The sequence below is a fragment of the Xenia sp. Carnegie-2017 genome, unplaced genomic scaffold, assembly GCF_021976095.1.
Source record: "Xenia sp. Carnegie-2017 unplaced genomic scaffold, XeniaSp_v1 HiC_scaffold_16, whole genome shotgun sequence".
NCBI classification, from domain to species: domain Eukaryota; kingdom Metazoa; phylum Cnidaria; class Anthozoa; order Malacalcyonacea; family Xeniidae; genus Xenia; species Xenia sp. Carnegie-2017.
Genome location: NW_025813469.1, coordinates 12,440,316 through 12,458,403, shown reverse-complemented (window position 1 = coordinate 12,458,403; position 18,088 = coordinate 12,440,316). Strand labels below are relative to the sequence as shown.

Genomic DNA, 18,088 nt, shown 5'->3' with positions numbered 1-18,088 from the left:
TCATATTCTATTGGGTGTGAATTCAATATTTTACAAAAAAACAGCAGGTGATTAACTTCAAGCATTTATTTAACATTCCAATTTCTTTATTATCAAGCAAAAGCAAACACATCATATGGTTGGTTCCATTGTTATTAATCTTTCTAAATTGGTGAACGTATGTTGATTTTAAAAATTACGTAACAGTATATTTTAACCTTCTGATTTAATGTTTTGTGTCCATGTATCAATTGTTTTGTTTTGATATCACGAATATTTTAGCTAAATATAACTTATAAATTAGTGCCACGTATGTTTCATATGGATAAAATTTCTTCATTTTGGTGAAGATTTCAAACACAAATAAATTTTGGATACATTACACGAGGGAAATACGACCTTTTTCACATCAATACCAATTTACTCTATCGTTTATTTCAAATTATATTGATACAGCAAAGTTACAAAATTAAAGTGTTGAGTCAAAATTATGACATGTCACAGAATTTCAGTTATGCATATCATTATGTGCAATAATTTTAATTTTATATAACATGACTTTTATAAAGAAGAGTTTTCCTCATTCATTGAAATTTGAATGATGTGCTATGGAAGTTTAAACATATAAGATTCTGTCGCGTTCTTTTCTAGAATACTGCTTTAGTAAAAGTGACTAATTAATATCTCACATAGTGAATTAAATTGAACCTATTGAACATTCTTAGACGCAGCATTAACATTCAAATTTTTGGTGACCTTTTTAATTATGTTACCGTCAATGACTGACAAAGCCATTTTAAGGTTTTTGTATATCGTAATATGCTAGTTTGGAAATCTTTGCACCGTATGATTTTGTTACTACAAAACCGATGACCATCTTTCTTGTAAAAATTTACTCACTATTTATTAAAAAAAGAGTTGTCAAAAATGAGAACGGCAAGGTTAGTACTCCAGTCCATTATGAAGTTCAATAAACCACAATCCCCTGCCTTTTTTGCGCACTCTTTTAGTCATACTAAAATTTAGCTAATAAATGGCCATAATTTTTCTACTGCCAGGCAATTTTGATCACATTTTTGTAATGCTGGAAAATACAAAAACCGATTCAGTCGAAAAAACACTGTCCTAAACAAGTTCTCATTTTCTCTCATTCTTTAGAAAAAGCCAAGTTTATTACTGAGCCATATTAATTAGCTATGTCGAGAGTTTATATCCTTTTTAACTTACTTAGTCACGTGTTTCTTCCTTTCGTGACACCCGCGCGTGAATGAAGTATAGAAGAGATTTTATTGATTCTTGGACTAGGCGTTGCTCATTATCATACGCGTAAATTTCGCTAATTTGCTTAAAACCGTTTTCCGCTGTCGTACTTATTTCAATTATTCAATCTGTGATTGCAATGAAGGGCGAATTCGGTTTTTTTCACTTTTCATTATTTCTGTTACAACAAGAAGATTGAAAGAGGTCTGTGTTTGGCGAGCAACTTCAGACACCAATAATCCATAAATACAAAGACAAACAGATATTTGAGGAAGGTGAATGAAATTGTTTCTTATGATTTAATTCTTATGTCGGCATATAAATTTTCAATCAATAATATAGATTCGCTATTTTTCCTTATTGTGAAAAACCAACATTATAAAGACTAAACGCAATATGACAAGTATATACTAAAGCAAATTTGTGACACGAAATTTTCTTTAATTGAGCAATTTTTAATTACTTAACGTATTTGGTCAGAGCAAATTGTTGTTTCTCTTCCTTATTTGTTCATTATGACTATTTTATCAACATTATTAGTTTAAAGGGAATTGTTTGAACCCAGAAGTATCGTTGCATGTTTGTAGATGTACATTGTTTAGGTTAGTAGAGTCCTGAGAAAGACTGCTGGTGTTGATGTTGAATGACGTTTCGACAACATTAGCGGTTGTCATCTTTAGAACGAGTCAAGTGAGCAGTCAGGTTAACGGTATTTGTTGTCTTGTTCATACGTGTCGTATTGTCTGTAAATGAAATGTGTGGGTGTCAATTGTGTATTGTCATCATGAAAGTAATGTTTGAGATTGTGAATAAATTGTTTTCGTAAAGTGCCGGTTGTTGTTGAGATCTGTTCAGTGGATTTGTTCTAAGTTGGTATAACAACTTTCTAATGTAAGCCCTCCATTGTCTGTAGTCAGTGCTGTAAGTAATGCATTTTACCGACTCGTAATGAATGCTGTGTTTTGTCAGTTGGTGATGTTCTGCACTGTGATTAGTTTTGTCTTGTTTCTTTGTTCCTTGTTTGTGTTAAGTAAGTCTTATGTTTAAGTTCCTGTCAGTCACACCGATGTAGAGGACGTGGAAATCGGAGCAGTTTATTTTGCAAACTACACCTTAGCTCTCGTTTGATTGTTCTTTGTCTTTGACGTTTGTTAGTACTTGTCATAGTGCTGTGATTGGTTTATGTACAACACGTATGTTGTATGGTCGTAAAGATACGCGCGATAGACTCAGACGTAACTTTGATATAAGGTATCATTGCTGCTGTTGTTGTTGTGGTGTTCGTTTCGTTGGGCTCATTCTGTTTGTAAGTGTTGCGTTTGATAAAGTCAAAGAAACTATAGTCCCCTACTCACCCTATGTCATACTGCAATAACCCACTCACCCTATATGTCACTCTTTAGTTCCCCACTCATTCTATGTCACTCTGTAGTCACCCACTTACCCTATGTCATACTTATTCGTATTGCGATATATTTCAGCAGAGAAAACACTCAAAACATAAAAGTATTACGATATTTTTATTACGATAGAAGGAAAGAGCAACGAAGGTTGTGCGAACGTACACATGCGCCCATGATATAACCTTAAACATAGTTAATACTTCATAACAACGTAATAAAGAATGTTGAGTGTAATTTACAACACTCCCACTCACTCAATATGTCGTAATGTTTATGCAAGTCCCAGTTTGCATCGCAGCTATTCAAATTGTTCTCTTGGTAATGGGTTAGTAAAAATATCTGCCATAATTTCCTTGGTTGGACAGTACTTTATTTCGAGTGTTCCATCTTGAACTTTCTCGCGCACGAAATGGTGTTTAATATCAATGTGCTTTGTCCGCTTCTGTAGTACTGGATTCTTTGAGGTAGCGATTGTACCTTGATTATCTTCATGTATGTTCTTAGCGGCAGTACAATCCATTTGTATGTCTTTCATCAGTTGTCGCAGCCATACTAATACTTGGGTTGAATAACATAACGCAATGTACTCCGATTCCGACGTTGAAAGAGCCACTGTTGGTTGTTTCTCGCTTGCCCAAATGATTGCACCACATGACATTAAAAACATATTTCCATAAGTTGACCGTCGATCGTCTGTGTCTGAGGACCAGTCTGCATCAGAGTATCCCTCTAAATCGACACTGGTTTTTTCGTACTGCAGGCTTAGTTTACAAGTTTCTTTCAAGTAACGAAAGATACGTTTTACAGCTGTAAGATGTGCTTCGTTCGGTGCTGTGTTTAATTTAGCCAATGTTGTTACTGCTGGAGCTATATCTGGACGGGTAGCAATTGCCGCTTATATCAAATTTCCTACCATTGACTGATCGTGAGAGGCATCGAATGATGTGCTATGTCTATCTTCTTTAAAATGTTTGACGCTTACATCCATTGGCGTAGACACTGTCTTGCAGTCTTGTAATTTATACTTTTTCAGAATCTTGTTGATGTAATGCTCCTGATTGATTTGTAACACACCGTTCTTTATAGTAATACTAACTCCTAGGAAGTAGTGGAGTACAACCATATCTTTCATTTTGATTTGGTTTGCCAAGTTGGCCTTCAGATCATTCATCTCTTCTTCAGTTTTAGTCAAAAGTATGAGGTCATCAACGTCAACAATGATAATCGCCAGCTTATTGTTGAGAAAACGAATAAGTACGCAAGGGTCTGCTTCACTCTGAACAAATCCTAATGATAACATAAACTCTCTGAAAACCTTATTCCAGCAACGTGGACTTTGCTTTAGACCATAAAGCGATTTCTTGAGACGACACACTAGCTTTTCTTTTCCTGGTTTTACGTAGCCTTCGTGTTGTTTATTGCATATTTCCTCTTCCAATGTTCCATTGAGGAATGCCGTTACTACATCCATTTGACGGATCAACATTCCTCGAGATACACCAAAAGCCAGAAGAGTGCGAATTGACGAAAAACGAGCCACTGGAGAGAATGTCTCTTCAAAGTCAATTCCATATTTTTGAAGAAAATCCTTAGCCACCAGACGACTTTTAAATCTCTCTACCTTTCCTGTTTCATTGCGTTTAACTTTAAAGACCCACGTGAAACTGATAGGTTTACGTTCAGCTGGTAATATGCCTAACTCCTAGGCCTTATTCTCTAGTAAAGACTGGTATTTTCCATCTGCAGCATCTTTCCATTTCGTTTCATATGCACTATTAAGAGCATCTTTTAGGGTTTCTGGCTCTGTGATCTCACATACGTAAAGTGCTGCATACTTCGATGTAGTGATCCCAGCATACTCGTCGTGGTAATATAATGGTGGATTTCTCTCTCTTCTTGAGCGTCGAGGCTCATTTGAGGGATCTTGTTGTTCATTTCTGTTTGCACCATCTCGTCCCTTTATTTCTGGTCTTTCTTCAGCACACTCGGTAATATCTTCACCACACTTCATTTGAGCTTTTGTTGATCCAAAATCTGTTTCATTAAATGTAACGTCCCTCTGAATAAAGACTTTTCGTTAATTCTCATCATACAGCCTGTATCCTTTCTGTGTAAGGCTGTAACCAAGAAATCTCATCTTGACTGCTTTTTGCTCAAATTTCTGGCGCACTGCATCAGGAACATGGGCATAAACAGTACAACCGAAGACACGAAAATGGGACACATTTGGCTTTTTTCCATACCATCTTTCATACGGAGTTACCGCAGTTGCAGTAGTAATGACTCAATTTCTTATGTGGGTTGCATTGCACACTGCTTTAGTCCAAAAAGGTTTGGACAGTCCAGCATGCAAAATCATAGAAAGAGCTGCTTCTTGGATTGTCTGATTCGTGCGCTCAGCTATCCCGTTTTTCTAGGGTGAATGTGGCACTGTTGTCTCATGACAAATTCCTCTCTCCATTAAAAATATTCAAACTCAGTGTATGTATATTCACTCTCAATGTCCGTGCGTAGTGTTTTTATCTTACACTCTGATTGGTTTGTGACTGCTGCTTCCCACTTTTTGAATTTTTCAAGCATTTCTGACTTGTGCTTCTTTGGATATACCGTAACACATCTGGAATAATCATGAAGGTGACAAAATATCTTGCACCTCCAAGGCTTTCAGTCTTCATTGGTCCGGACACATCACTATGAACCAACTCCAATCTTTTGGTTGATTGAATATCTCCCACTGGCTTAAATGGTGTGCGGTGTGCCTTTCCTTCTGCACATTCCTCACAAAAGCTTGAATTGCAAGATTTAGGTATGTCCATACCTGTGATAAGTTGCTTTGAACCCATAGTTTTCATTTGACCGACATTTAGATGTGCCATTCTTTGGTGCCATAGATCAAGTTTAGTGCCACTTTTATTAACAACTGATGCTTGCTTTCCTTCATTATCGCTTTTTTACTTTCGTCACTTGACAATGTAGACTTTGAGCCATATTTAATGTTAGCTAATAAATACACTTTACAAGTCGCTACACACATCAATTTTCATGTCTTCAAACACACACAAACGATACAGAATCGATGAAATAACGGGACTAAATAGTGGACTATAAATATCGTCTACTCTTTGTAAAACCTTACTGCAGAGAGAGATCTAGAATAATTTTGTAGGAATGGTCTTTTAGTTTTTATGATCTCGTTCAGTTAGTTTAGTTTCACGCTTGTCAAAAATTATCACTAAATCGCAAAAATGCATTTCTTCAGCGGCTTTCTCAAGAAAATAGTCATTTAGTGTCTTGTAAAGTGTTGTAAAGTAACTCTTGAATATTTGTCGGTAAACTATCATTAAATCAACAACATAGCAGGAGCATTAAGTTTTATTTTAATTTTGTTCGTATTTTAAAATTCCCTTCATTTTTCTCTCATTATCGATTTCTTTTTTCTCTCGTAATTTGTAAAATTGTGAATAATGCTGTAAACATATTAATATATATTATTATGATTGGTTGAAATTTTAAAAGAAATAAAATATTTTATTTGAATCGAGTATTCATACAAACACAGCTAATTTTACTAATGTTTTTGCTTTCGACAGAGACGCAATAGATTTATACACAAGCTCTACGAGTACAAATCATCAAAACGCCATGTCTCTAGATAGCTTACTGCTCTCCATATTTCATTTTTTACGAATAAAGCCCGAGATGCTGCAGCAGACAGGCTAGAAAACGGTGACGTTGGTAATGAAGGATTTCGCGAACTTATCAAGCGAGATTTACACGACATCAAAACAAAGCTAGTTAATCTTTCGAAAATTGACCTTTCCTCCAGTTTGAACTACTTGGAGGAAGGATTTCTTCTACTTTTTAATTGCATTGACGAAGTAGAAAGTGATAGAGAATGTGAAGAAGCAAGTAATAATGATGAGTCTCAGGCAACTTGCACTGCCATCACCACCAGGTATGATCTTTCCCGTGCAATACAACATTCAAAGGTTTTTGAAATGGCAAAAAAACGATTTAAAGATTCCCGTAAGAAAGCAATGGATGTTTTCAACAACAAAAATTTAAGCATGGAGGACAGAATATTTGCCGTTATTGTTAAGATCGTTGCACAAATTTTTGAATGTCCGGAGCATCGAAAGAATGTCATTGATTTATGTTTATCTTATATAAAAAGGCTGCATGAATTGGACGGTGTTCGTCAAATGTTCTCAGTTTTTATCGGTGGTGGCATGAGAGCGATGTTCAAAAAATCCCAAAGAATGGAAAACATGAAGTCTGTATTTCTTCTCAACCATCATTTATATCAGTTCATTGCAAGGATCAACAAGAATCATGATCATTTATCAACTTGGCCAAGTATTGAAACTGGAGACGGAAAAAAGTTTAATCCAATACAGGACTGGCGCAAGGAAATCGCTGTCGAGAATTGGGATAAAAATTTGATTGAATCTTCCCAAGAAATAAAAAAAATGAAAACCATGATGTTTGAACTTTTGGACAAGATGACTATAAATGAACATTTTACTCCAATGTTGACATCACCAGTTGATTTAGTTATGGATTTATTAAGAAGTGATATTTTGGTCGCTGGAGGCATATGGTCAAAGAGTGCTGAAATTTTTTCATGGAAGGAGAAGAAATGGTTTGAGATTGCATCAATGGAAAATGAACACATGGGTGCTTCATCATTTATTTATAATGATTATTTATTTGTTGTTGGAGGTGATGGCTGCAAGTCAATGGAGACATTAAATATAAAACAGTCACCTTTGACATGGAGAAAATTTCCTACAGAGTTTCCTTATGAATGTTGGCGTCATCAAACTGTTGTTTGTAAACAACAAATCCTTCTCATTGAAAGAGTATTGATCAGTGAAATAAAGATAACTGGTACAACATCTCATGTTTTAAAAGAGTTGTGTCATATGCCTGAACCACATTGCGTCCATGGAGCTGTTGTTGTTGATGATAAAGTTATTATTTTTGGAGGAAGGGGAAAAAGTAAAAAAGTTTTGTCCAGTGTTTTGGAATTTGATCCAAGGACTCTTACATTTAAGGAAATGCCTCCATTACCTCATCCATTGTATGCAATGGTAACAGCTCAATGGAGAGATCAAGTTGTTCTTCTTGGAGGTTATAAGAAAAGAGAAAGGTTGAACAGTGTTATCATGTATGACATCAAAACAGGTAAGATTACAGTCTTACCATCCATGTTGGAAAAGAGATCTTTGTTTTGTGCAGTTATAACTGGTGATACAATTGTTGTCATGGGAGGTGAGAATGATAAAGGTAAAGAACTTAAATCAGTGGAGTGTTTCGAAATGAGAAGTAGTTCTTCATGGACATATCTTCCTTCAATGAATGAATCACGGTGGAGACCCATTGCTGAAGTTTTACCTTTTGGACAAAAGTATGTCTAAGACACAAAATTTCATTAAGTTATGGAACGTTATAACTCATCAATGTTTGTTTGGACTACATTGGATGATAAATTTGTAAAATTTAAAATGTATAGTTCAAAAGTTCATATAATCTCTAACTATTTTAATAAATTTCTGAAATAGGTGAATGTCTTTTATATCTAAATAAGTTTGAGTTTTTAGAAGATAGTTTATACATTTTTTTGTCCTTGTTTCATTGCAGTTTATTGAACAATAAAATAAAAGTTTTCCATGATAAAAATTACTTTACATAAAATATTTTTCGTAGTAGCAAAATACTTTATTTCTTACTTTACCATCCACCACATTTACAAAAATCTACTAATTATCTCACACATTTAAAATGTTGTGAAGACAATCATTTTGTAATTAATTTCTCATTCGCGAACACTTTCTGCATTACTTGATTAATAATATTTAAGCCTGGTTCACACGAGTAAAATAAGCACGAACGTCGAGACTTTTGTTTTTATTGCTCTAGAGGTTTATAAAGAAAAACACTTTGGGATTTTCTTTAAATCTTTTTTTGTTCTTCTTTTGTTCTTTCTTAGCTTATGCTTGAACTTTTTAATGAGATTTCACCGCCATTTTAAAAGAAAGCAAAAGAAAAAGTGGGTTTTAACCTGTACCCTACCACGTTTGGTAATCTTCAATAAATGTAGGTCCATTTCAGAAATAGCAGTTGAGTAAGATTTCCAATCTTTTTCGTTGATAAAATTTTTAAGATCAAATTTTCATACCTTATGCACTGCTTGTGTTTGTTCAAACTTTACGTCTAGTGATGTATCTTTTAGGCCATGCTTTCGGTCGGAAGATGAGTAGAAATTTCCCAATAAAAAGTAAATATTCTATTTGGAGATGAGAAAAATATTATTTCACAAACAATTTGCAATATCATGTTTCATTCGTTCATTTGCACGCTTTTATTCGGTGGTTCATAATCATAATACCGCAAAATCTCAAGATTTGTCTTTGTAACCTAGCAACTTCCTTTTCTCGCACATTTCAATCATTGATTTCTATAATAACATTTCATTAACAGTTTCAAGCTATTCATAGCATGTCTGAGATTCAATTAGTGGCAAGCACAATCGTGCCGAATCAATTAAATTTTCCAGTTCATTTTACCTTGAATTAAAGTATTTATCATTCACACATTACTATATGTTGAAGCACTCATTTTTATTGCACAATTTGCACTGATACCATAACAATGATTTTGTTGCATGTCAAATAATATTGATAATAATTTTATCTGCATCTAAAATGTGTTGACAAGGTTATGGCAAAGTCAACATTAAGGCAACTTGCATGAAAAAATTGACCACATTGATCACAACCCAGGCAGTCTTCATTGTCATCCTCTCTGCATATTTTGCAAACAGCCACATTTTGCTTCCTAAGATATACATAATGAATTCCATATAAAAATATTCAACCAAATGTTATTTATGCCTTATCGTGTGATATCATCATAGCAAGACCCAAGCAATGTTGAAAGGATTTGTTTTCTCTTAGTCTCTATGTTTGCTGGTTTTTGATCCAAGCCAAGGGCTAGAAATCGAGCAAACTGATGCGAAATGAGCAGTTATTGAATAATCATGTTTGTAAAAATAGCTATTCAAGTAAAGTTAGGCTATTTCAAGCTTACCAAGCATATGTACACTCCACAGTTATACATATCTTCCTGTTTACAATGGAGTGACTCAAAACATTGCCATGAGCTTGAGTTCCAACCTGTTTTTACATCTACCAAAGCACTAAAGTAGTGACAAACAATGACCACATGAAGGATAATATTGATTGTTGAAAATGATTTTTGGGCAAATCTTTTAAGATCAAGTTTGATAATTACCTTAGTTTGTTTATATGATACATCATCTGTGTATTAGGTGTCTCTTTGTCTGCACTTCTTCCAAGTGAGTCAAAGTAGAGTCTTGTTTTTGAGAACTTATCTATAGCCTATATTACACAAAATTTCTATTGCATTTAGTTAAAAATTTTCTCTTTCTTAATTAAGGAATTATATAAGTTAATGTTTCTATAGATACTAATTTTTGCATGTAAATCTGTGGACTCATGTGGGCTAAGTATGTTTATAATGCATGTCTATATTTTATCATTTAGCTAAAATACTTACCAGTAGTGTCCAATGAATGCCATGGATGTTGATTGGAAAAAGGATAACTTTGGTTTGGTAAAAAGATATATTAACCTATGTGCATCTTGTGCTTGAGTTGTTTTTAACAATGTCTGAAATAAATGATTCTGCTGCAAGAACAGTAGTGTAGTTTTTAGTCAAACTCCACAAAAAAGCGTCAATTATCCAAAATCAAAAGAAAGCATAGTTTGAAGAGATTTCCTCTCCAGTTTTACGTGTACATAGCACTCATGGTTATAAACAATTACTTATAATGATAAACAAGAGGACTATATTAGACTTTTTTTTTCTTACAGAGTCAGTCAGCCAACCAGGTTTGAATGTGGTGACTTCTTTTTCAATAATTTTTAATTCTGATTAGAGCCATAGAAATAGACCAAAAAAAAACAAATTGTGAAATTTAAATTTATTGTGACGTTTCGTCTTTACTCAAGACATCTTCAGACAAATAATAAATAGGACGTTAAGACAAGATATTATATTTACAAAAAGGTGTTAAATTACTACTAAAGGAAGCGGTATGGAATGGGTACATGATAAGGAAGTTTGGAAGTGAAATGAAGAGAAATTAAAAGAGGTTAAGTGGAATGGAGTTTCCTTGCACATTAAGTGAAGGCTTGTGTTTATTGATTAGAAGGCTTTCATGGATGGAGAGTTCATAAGTATCGTTGGAAAGGAGATTATTTTAAAGTCGTTGGGGGTGTGTCCAGTTGCGTTAATGTGAGCAAGAATGCTTGATGATGCAGGGTGGGAAACTTGGTTGCCTGTAAGGGGGGATATTCCCAAGTGCTCCGAAAATCTGGTGTGTAGATGACGTGTGGTTTGACCCACATACGAAGCGTTGCAGCTTCGACACTTGAATAAATAGACTACACCAGATCTCAGAGCCCATCTATTTCTGTCTTCCTTTCACCGGCATACACTCCCTTCAAATTCGCACACAAATCAATAACCTTTGTGCTGCAGCCTTCCCACATATATCCATTAAATTTGTTTTCCGCCCTTCTCAACGTATCTCTTCTTTCTTCCCCTTTAAGGATAAAATTCCCAAGCCTCTGAGATCTGGTGTAGTCTATTTATTCAAGTGTCGAAGCTGCAACGCTTCGTATGTGGGTCAAACCACACGTCATCTACACACCAGATTTTCGGAGTACTTGGGAATATCCCCCCTTACAGGCAACCAAGTTTCCCACCCTGCATCATCAAGCATTCTTGCTCACATTAACGCAACTGAACACACCCCCAACTTAGACGACTTTAAAATAATCTCCTCTTGCAAAGCTTAATGTAGCAAGGCGTGAATGGTTAGAGGTCAACACTTTTGGTTGGTGAAACAAATGAAGGTTAGATGACAGAGGTGATGACCTCTGTCATCTCAAATTCGTTAAGAGGCATTAGTAGTTCCACGTATTTGTACGGTAAAAAATGAGCATATTGAGGTCGCTAAGGAGCAATATTCTCATTCGAAAAATTTGTTTTTGTCAGATATATGTTTAAAGCAACAGATGTTGGAAGTGGATGTTTTGATAGGAGCAGATAAACTTTGGGCTTTTCAGAAAGGAGAAATATTATGGGGCAAAAAGGATGAACCAGTTGCGATTGACACTTGTTTAGGATGGGTTGCAAGCGGTCCACTGGACGGGAGCTCGAAAATCAAAAATGCACATGTTAATTTAGTTTCGCAGACTGCAACGCAGAAAAACAGCATAAACAGGCAGGTGAACAAGTTGTGGGATTTAGAAACACTTGGGGTCAGGGAAACTGTCAATGTGCACGAAGCCTTGTTAGATAAAATTGAGTTTAATGGGCATAAGTACTCTGTTAAATTGCCGAGGAAGCAGGGTCATGGGCATTTACCAAGTAACTATGCCAATAGTTTAGCACGCATGAAAGGACAAATTAAGCGCTTGTCAAATGATCCTGATTTGTTAAAGGAATATGATAAAATTATCAGGAATCAACTAAAAACGGGAGTCATTTAAAGGGTTGACGAGTCAGAACCGGGGACGAATGTTCATTATCTTCCCCATCAAGCGGTTATACGTAAAGAAGCCAAAACAACTAAGCTAAGAATAGTGTATGATGCATCATCAAAGGATGGTAAGAAAGGGACTTTTTTGAATGACTGTCTTCATGTAGGAGCATGATTAACACCGTTGTTGTTTGATATATTAGTTAGATTTAGGGAGAATAGAGTGGCCTTGGTAGGAGACATAGAGAAAGCATTTTTGAACGTAAAGTAGACAAAGCAGACAGGGACTATTTAAGATTTCTGTGGGTTAGAGATGCGACAAATGCTAATTTAGAGGTTGTTGTTTACAGGTTTTGCAGAGTAGTGTTTGGATTAAATGCCTCGCCATTTTTACTCAACGCCACGCTTAGGCATCACATAGCGCAATTTGCAGAATCACATCCAGTGCTTGCTCAAAAATTGAATGAAGGATTTTACGTTGATGACTTAGTTTCGGGGGGCAAAAGCGCACACGAAACGATCGATTTATATGAAAAGGCGAAATTTAGAATGCCTCAAGTTGGGTTTATATTAAGGAAATGGATGACAAATGACGGAAACGTGCGAGCGCATATAGAACAGCGTGAATGCAAGAAAAATATCGTGCAGGCGACAGATCCAGACGATGAAACATTCACACAATGGAGTTTGGGAATCCAAAATAACGATGATTACACAAAAGTTTTAGGTATAGGCTGGGATTGTGACAATAATCTGTTCATGTTCGACCTACAAAAGTTTGTTGTAGACTTGGGTGACAAGAAGCTAACTAAACGAAACCTGCTGAGTGCACTAGCAAAGATATTTGATCCGCTAGGATTAATTAGCTGCATAATAGTTTTGATGAAAATCTTGTTTCAACAGTTGTGCGTAGAAAAGATTGATTGGGATGACGAGATAAGCGGAAAGCACGCCGGTCTATACACTGAATGGATTGAAGATCTAAACCGTGTTAAGACTATTAAGCTAAATAGATGCATCTATAGTGGTGTGAAGGGCAAAATTCAATCTTTTGAACTTCACGGGTTTGGTGATGCAAGCGAGAAAGCGTATTGCGCGCTAGTATATTTTGTTTGTCGCACGACTGTTGGAGTCTTTGTGAAATTGTTAACAGCAAAAACTAGAGTTGCGCCGCTGAAGAATTTACTATACTGCGCTTAGAATTGATGTCCGCGCTGATGTTAGCAAAGTTAATGGAATCTGTGCGGAAAGCTTTAGTAGGCCAAGTAGGGAAAATAGAAGCAAGGTACTGATTAGATAGTATTACAGCATTATATTGGATTCAGAATCGCGGTGAGTGGAAACAGTTTGTTAGACATAGAGTAGATGAAATCTTAGCAATAACACAGAAGGAGAAGTGGGGACATTGTCCAGGAATAGAAAATCCCGCCGATTTAGGAAGCAGGGGAGTGTTTGAGTCGAAGATACAAAAGCAATCACTTTGGTGGACAGGACCAAGTTGGCTGAGTAGCGTAGAAAGAGAATGGCCGCAATCAGAGGTAGGCGTAACTGAAGAAGAAGAAAAGCTGACGGCACTATTAGTAGTACATACTAACGAAGAAATAGGTATTCAGAAGCTGATCTCTATAGAGAGGTACAGTAGGGTTAAGAAATTATTCCGTGTAACGGCATTGGTCACAAGATTTGTCAGGAATTTGATCGCTAGGATCAAAGGGAAGCACGAAGATTTAACCTTCACGGAATTAGATAGTCAGGAGATAAGTAAAGCAGAAAAACTTTGGTTGAAGGCTTCACAAGACAGGCTGAAGAAGGAGGATAAGTTCAAGCAGTTAGGGGTACAACTCAAGGTAGTAGAAGATGAAGGGTTACTAAAATGTCAGGGTAGGCTAGCAGAATCAGACTTGGAAGAGGAAACGAAGTTTCCAATCTTATTACCAAAGGAAGGTAGATTCACGGAATTAATAGTTGAGCATTGCCACAAAAAGGTACATCATAGCGGAATTAGGGCAACTTTAGCAGAGATAAGGTCAAGGTTCTGGATTCCACAAAGCAGACAGAAGGTAAAATCAATTTTCAACAAATGTGTCGTGTGTAAGAAATTAGAGGGTAAACCATATAATAGACCTAACAAAGCAAACCTTCTGGCATTCAGAATAGAGCAAGCGGAACCATTTTTGAAGACAGGGGTAGATTTTGCTGGCCACTATATGTGAAGAATACATCAGGGGGGACAGACAAAGCATACATCACATTGTTTTCTTGTTGCGTAACTAGAGCCTTACATTTAGATCTAGTTAAAGATTTGTCTGCGGATGAATTCATGAAATGTCTTAGACGATTTTCAGCTAGAAGGGGCGACCCCATCATTATGGTATCAGACAATGCAAAAACATTCAAAGCAACAGTCAAGGCTTTAGAAAACCTCTATAATAATGCAAGTGTCCAAGGGTATTTGGGAAACAATAGGATAGAGTGGAAATTCAATCTAGAAAGAGCTCCCTGGTGGGGTGGATTTTTTGAAAGGATGGTTCGGTCAGTGAAAAGGTGCTTGAAAAAGGTATTAGGAAATGCTAGGTTGACATTTGACGAACTTCTGACAGTGATGGTAGAAGTTGAGGCAACATTAAATTCTAGGCCATTGACTTATACGTTCGACGAGGTGGGTAGTGAACCACTAACTCCGTCGCATTTGGTGACGGGAAGAAGGTTGTTGTCCATGCCAGACGAAGGGTCTGGTGAAGAGGAGTCTGATGAGGGTTACCGTAAAAAATGGTATCAGTTTTTACGGTAACCCCTTTGGAGCCAAATTATTTCAAGATAGTCTTCCAAAAACCGTGCATGACTGAGTTATCGTTGAGAATATTTTTTATATTCCAGGTGATCCCACAGTTTTTGGCAACTTACCACCAAGTGAAGAATGTGTTTGGGCGCTCTGTGATGCAAAAAAGTCAGGAAAGGACAACTGCTACAAGCTAGCTCATGGTTAGTTACATCAATTGCTTTGAGTGCTTCTGGGAAATTTATCTTCAAAAATATCATTTAACAAAATTAGATTCCAAGCATAATCTTCTAGAAAAATAATGGTGAAAAATAGTTCGTGCCAATTCTTTTTTTACAATAATAACAATAGTTAGACTTTATGGAACCTTTTGGAACAAATAAGTCCATTTAAAGAACACTTTTTCAAAAAGGTTGATTCTCTTTGTAATACAAAGGGTGTATAAAATTCTTCAACATTTAGATATCACAAAATATTCCAATTTTCTGAAGATGACTTTGGAATGAATTCAAAATCACAAAATGTTTACAACTTGCACTATTCAGCAGTAAATTATCCCCTAGGAGGCTGAACACAATTTAAAGGAGTTTTGTGTTCGGGATTTGCATTGGACAGTAGCTGAAATTTGTGTAGTCTTCAAAGACATTTTCAATATAGTCTACTAGTAAACAGTGTAAGTTCCCTTACTGTAACCAAACACGATAAATATTCGTTGCTCTGTGGCTTCATGAACCATTCGTAATGGAACTGATTGATAGTACCACGTAAAGTGGAATTTCGCTGCATTGTTCTAGCTTACATGACGTACAAATTTAGAATTTGTATTATGATTTGAGGAGTGTGGAAAGAATGGTATGATAATTGTAAGTGTTTGCTTCAAAATGAAAGGATTGCTGTTGTTTTGTTACACACTGTGTGTGTTCCACTATTCCAGTCATATACAATCATCTGTATTTGTTTTTGTAGGATGCAAAGAGGCACGAAATGCCGTTGAAAAATTCAGTTCAACACCTGAATACATCGTGGATGCTGAGGTACATATTCCTGCTCCATAACTATAGGGACACTTGTTGGTATTGATATTGATAGAGTACTTGCGAGTTCTAAATTCATGTTAGCATGTTCGTTTTCCTAAAGCCATCGTCTCTAATTTTACTTCACTTTATTGATGTCTACTTTAACACGAAGGACTCCTTCTTATGAAGGCAGAAAACTCTAACGTTTCATCCTCTCCCCCCTTTCTGCCCCTCCACCAAGTTTTGGCATTCCATTGTATATTTCTTTAAAATACAACTCATTGACAAGGGTCAACCAAAATGTGGCTGTTTTCTTGCGTTTCATCTCTTTATATCATTTGCATTGAGTAATATTCCTAAGCAACGATTTTTAATGTACACAGGGTCATAGCATCCTTGTTGAATACACTTCTCTCACCACCCCACTCCCCCCTCTTCTCAATACGTTTTCAATAAGGAACAAAGTTCATTTAAGATTTAAGTGTTTCAGTCTCACCATTCAAAATACTGGGGGGTGAATGCAAGTAACGTATGCACCTACGTAAAATGTGCTATGTCTTTCAAGGGGTAGGACGCCTGAGAAAGCAACAGCCCTAACCCGACTTTAACTAAATGAGAGATTCCGGGATTTTACACAAATAATTCTATGAAAACGCTTTTAGCATATCATTCTGTCTTACACATCACCATGACAACTGTAATCTTTTACTAATCAGATGATGTTTATTTTTTAGGAGGATAGAGCACCTGATTATGTACTGGTACGAATCTACTTCTTCATTCATTACCCATATCAGCAAAAGCTCAGTATAAAAACAAGCAGTAGTCTCACTCCACTGTGCAACTTTGTGCTGTATATTTAATTTAGATTACTGGCTGCCGCTAGCCACCAAAGCGCTTCTATTGATCAGAAAATACAATTGACTGGTTGCCACTATGCTAATCACATGCATAATAAGATATGTGCTACACAAAAAAATTCAATAGAGTGGGACTACTGTTTGTTTATGCACTGTGGCAAAAGTAAAATTGATGCTTAAATTTATATGTAGTATTGAAATATTAGACATTTGAAATCAGCTTGCATAAGGAGTGTTTCAGAGAATGGTGTGCTACTGACATATTTGTCTTTGTACATCATCCATGCTTGTGGGTCTTGAGAATGACTGTTGAACACACTAATTGTCCTTCTTAGGACTCCACTAACTTGGGCAGTCAATATCTAGAAACATGAATTGATACTTCAGTGTTCAAACCATTTACTTAATATGTGATATTAAAAGAACATCCATATTGTAATATTGTTATTTTTTTGTTTTTAATCAAATTAACTCATGTAAGCTTTCATAATCTCTCATTTCAAGGAGGAGCCAGAGAAAGAAACAAAAAGTGCTTTAAGGTAGGCCAAAGTAATGGTCAAATATTAACCGAAGGGAATGTGTTGAAGGTTGACAATGGACAGTATGTTATTTGAAAATAGTTCTAAAGATATCAAATACCATAGTGAATGGTAAAAGTAATATAAAAAGTTGATAGTTCTTAAAAGAACTGTTGTAAGTAAAGAGCACTAACCCAATAGTTCTAAATTAAATGCATCATTTTGTTTAATTTAGAACTATTGGCTTAGTGCTCTTTACTTAAAACAGTTCTTTTAAAAACTATCAACTTATTATATTACTTTTATCATTCACTATGGTATTTGATATCTTTAGAACTATTTTCAGATTTCTCACCACGACAAAGTCTCTTTTTAGTATGTTATTTTGAGAGGGGTTAGTATTATTGACATTCAAGGTTCACCATCTGGGCAGTAGAAGGTGATAATGAGGAGTATACAGTATTAACATTGGGTAGTAAACAGTTATAACTTGGGGATGCGTGGCATTGGCATGGGATGTAGACAGTATCAATCTTAACATGGCAGGGGGCTCATTGCATTACCATGGGAATTAGAAAGGATAATCATAGGGAGCAATTGCCAAAGTAAACATGAAAAATGAATTGCTTATATTGATGTGATAAATTGTTTTTGATATTTTATAGTGCATTGTCTTGGGTGATACCTACAGCAACCAGC

At 35.8% G+C, this 18,088-nt stretch overlaps 2 protein-coding genes and 1 long non-coding RNA gene across 3 annotated transcripts in view; all 3 read left to right on the top strand.

Moving 5' to 3' along the window:
• The window catches only part of LOC124436602 (tyrosine aminotransferase-like), a 42,816-nt gene extending 36,398 nt beyond the window's left edge, over positions 1-6,418 (top strand). The window contains exon 10 of the mRNA XM_046986570.1: positions 6,233-6,418. Within this exon, the coding sequence (XP_046842526.1) occupies positions 6,233-6,298 (66 nt within the window). The 3' untranslated portion in view covers positions 6,299-6,418. The remainder of the gene's footprint in view (positions 1-6,232) is intronic.
• LOC124436601 lies at positions 1,444-8,324 on the top strand. Its single transcript, XM_046986567.1, has 2 exons — positions 1,444-1,514; positions 6,336-8,324. Exon 2 carries the CDS (start codon positions 6,641-6,643, stop codon positions 8,060-8,062), a length of 1,422 nt encoding a protein of 473 aa, XP_046842523.1. The 5' UTR covers positions 1,444-1,514; positions 6,336-6,640; the 3' UTR covers positions 8,063-8,324.
• Positions 8,325-15,730: 7,406 nt separating this feature from the next.
• Positions 15,731-18,087, top strand: LOC124436611. Its single transcript, XR_006945405.1, has 4 exons — positions 15,731-15,858; positions 15,962-16,029; positions 17,227-17,410; positions 18,055-18,087. It is a non-coding gene; the product is annotated as an uncharacterized LOC124436611 (long non-coding RNA).
• The last annotated feature ends 1 nt before the right edge of the window (position 18,088 follows it).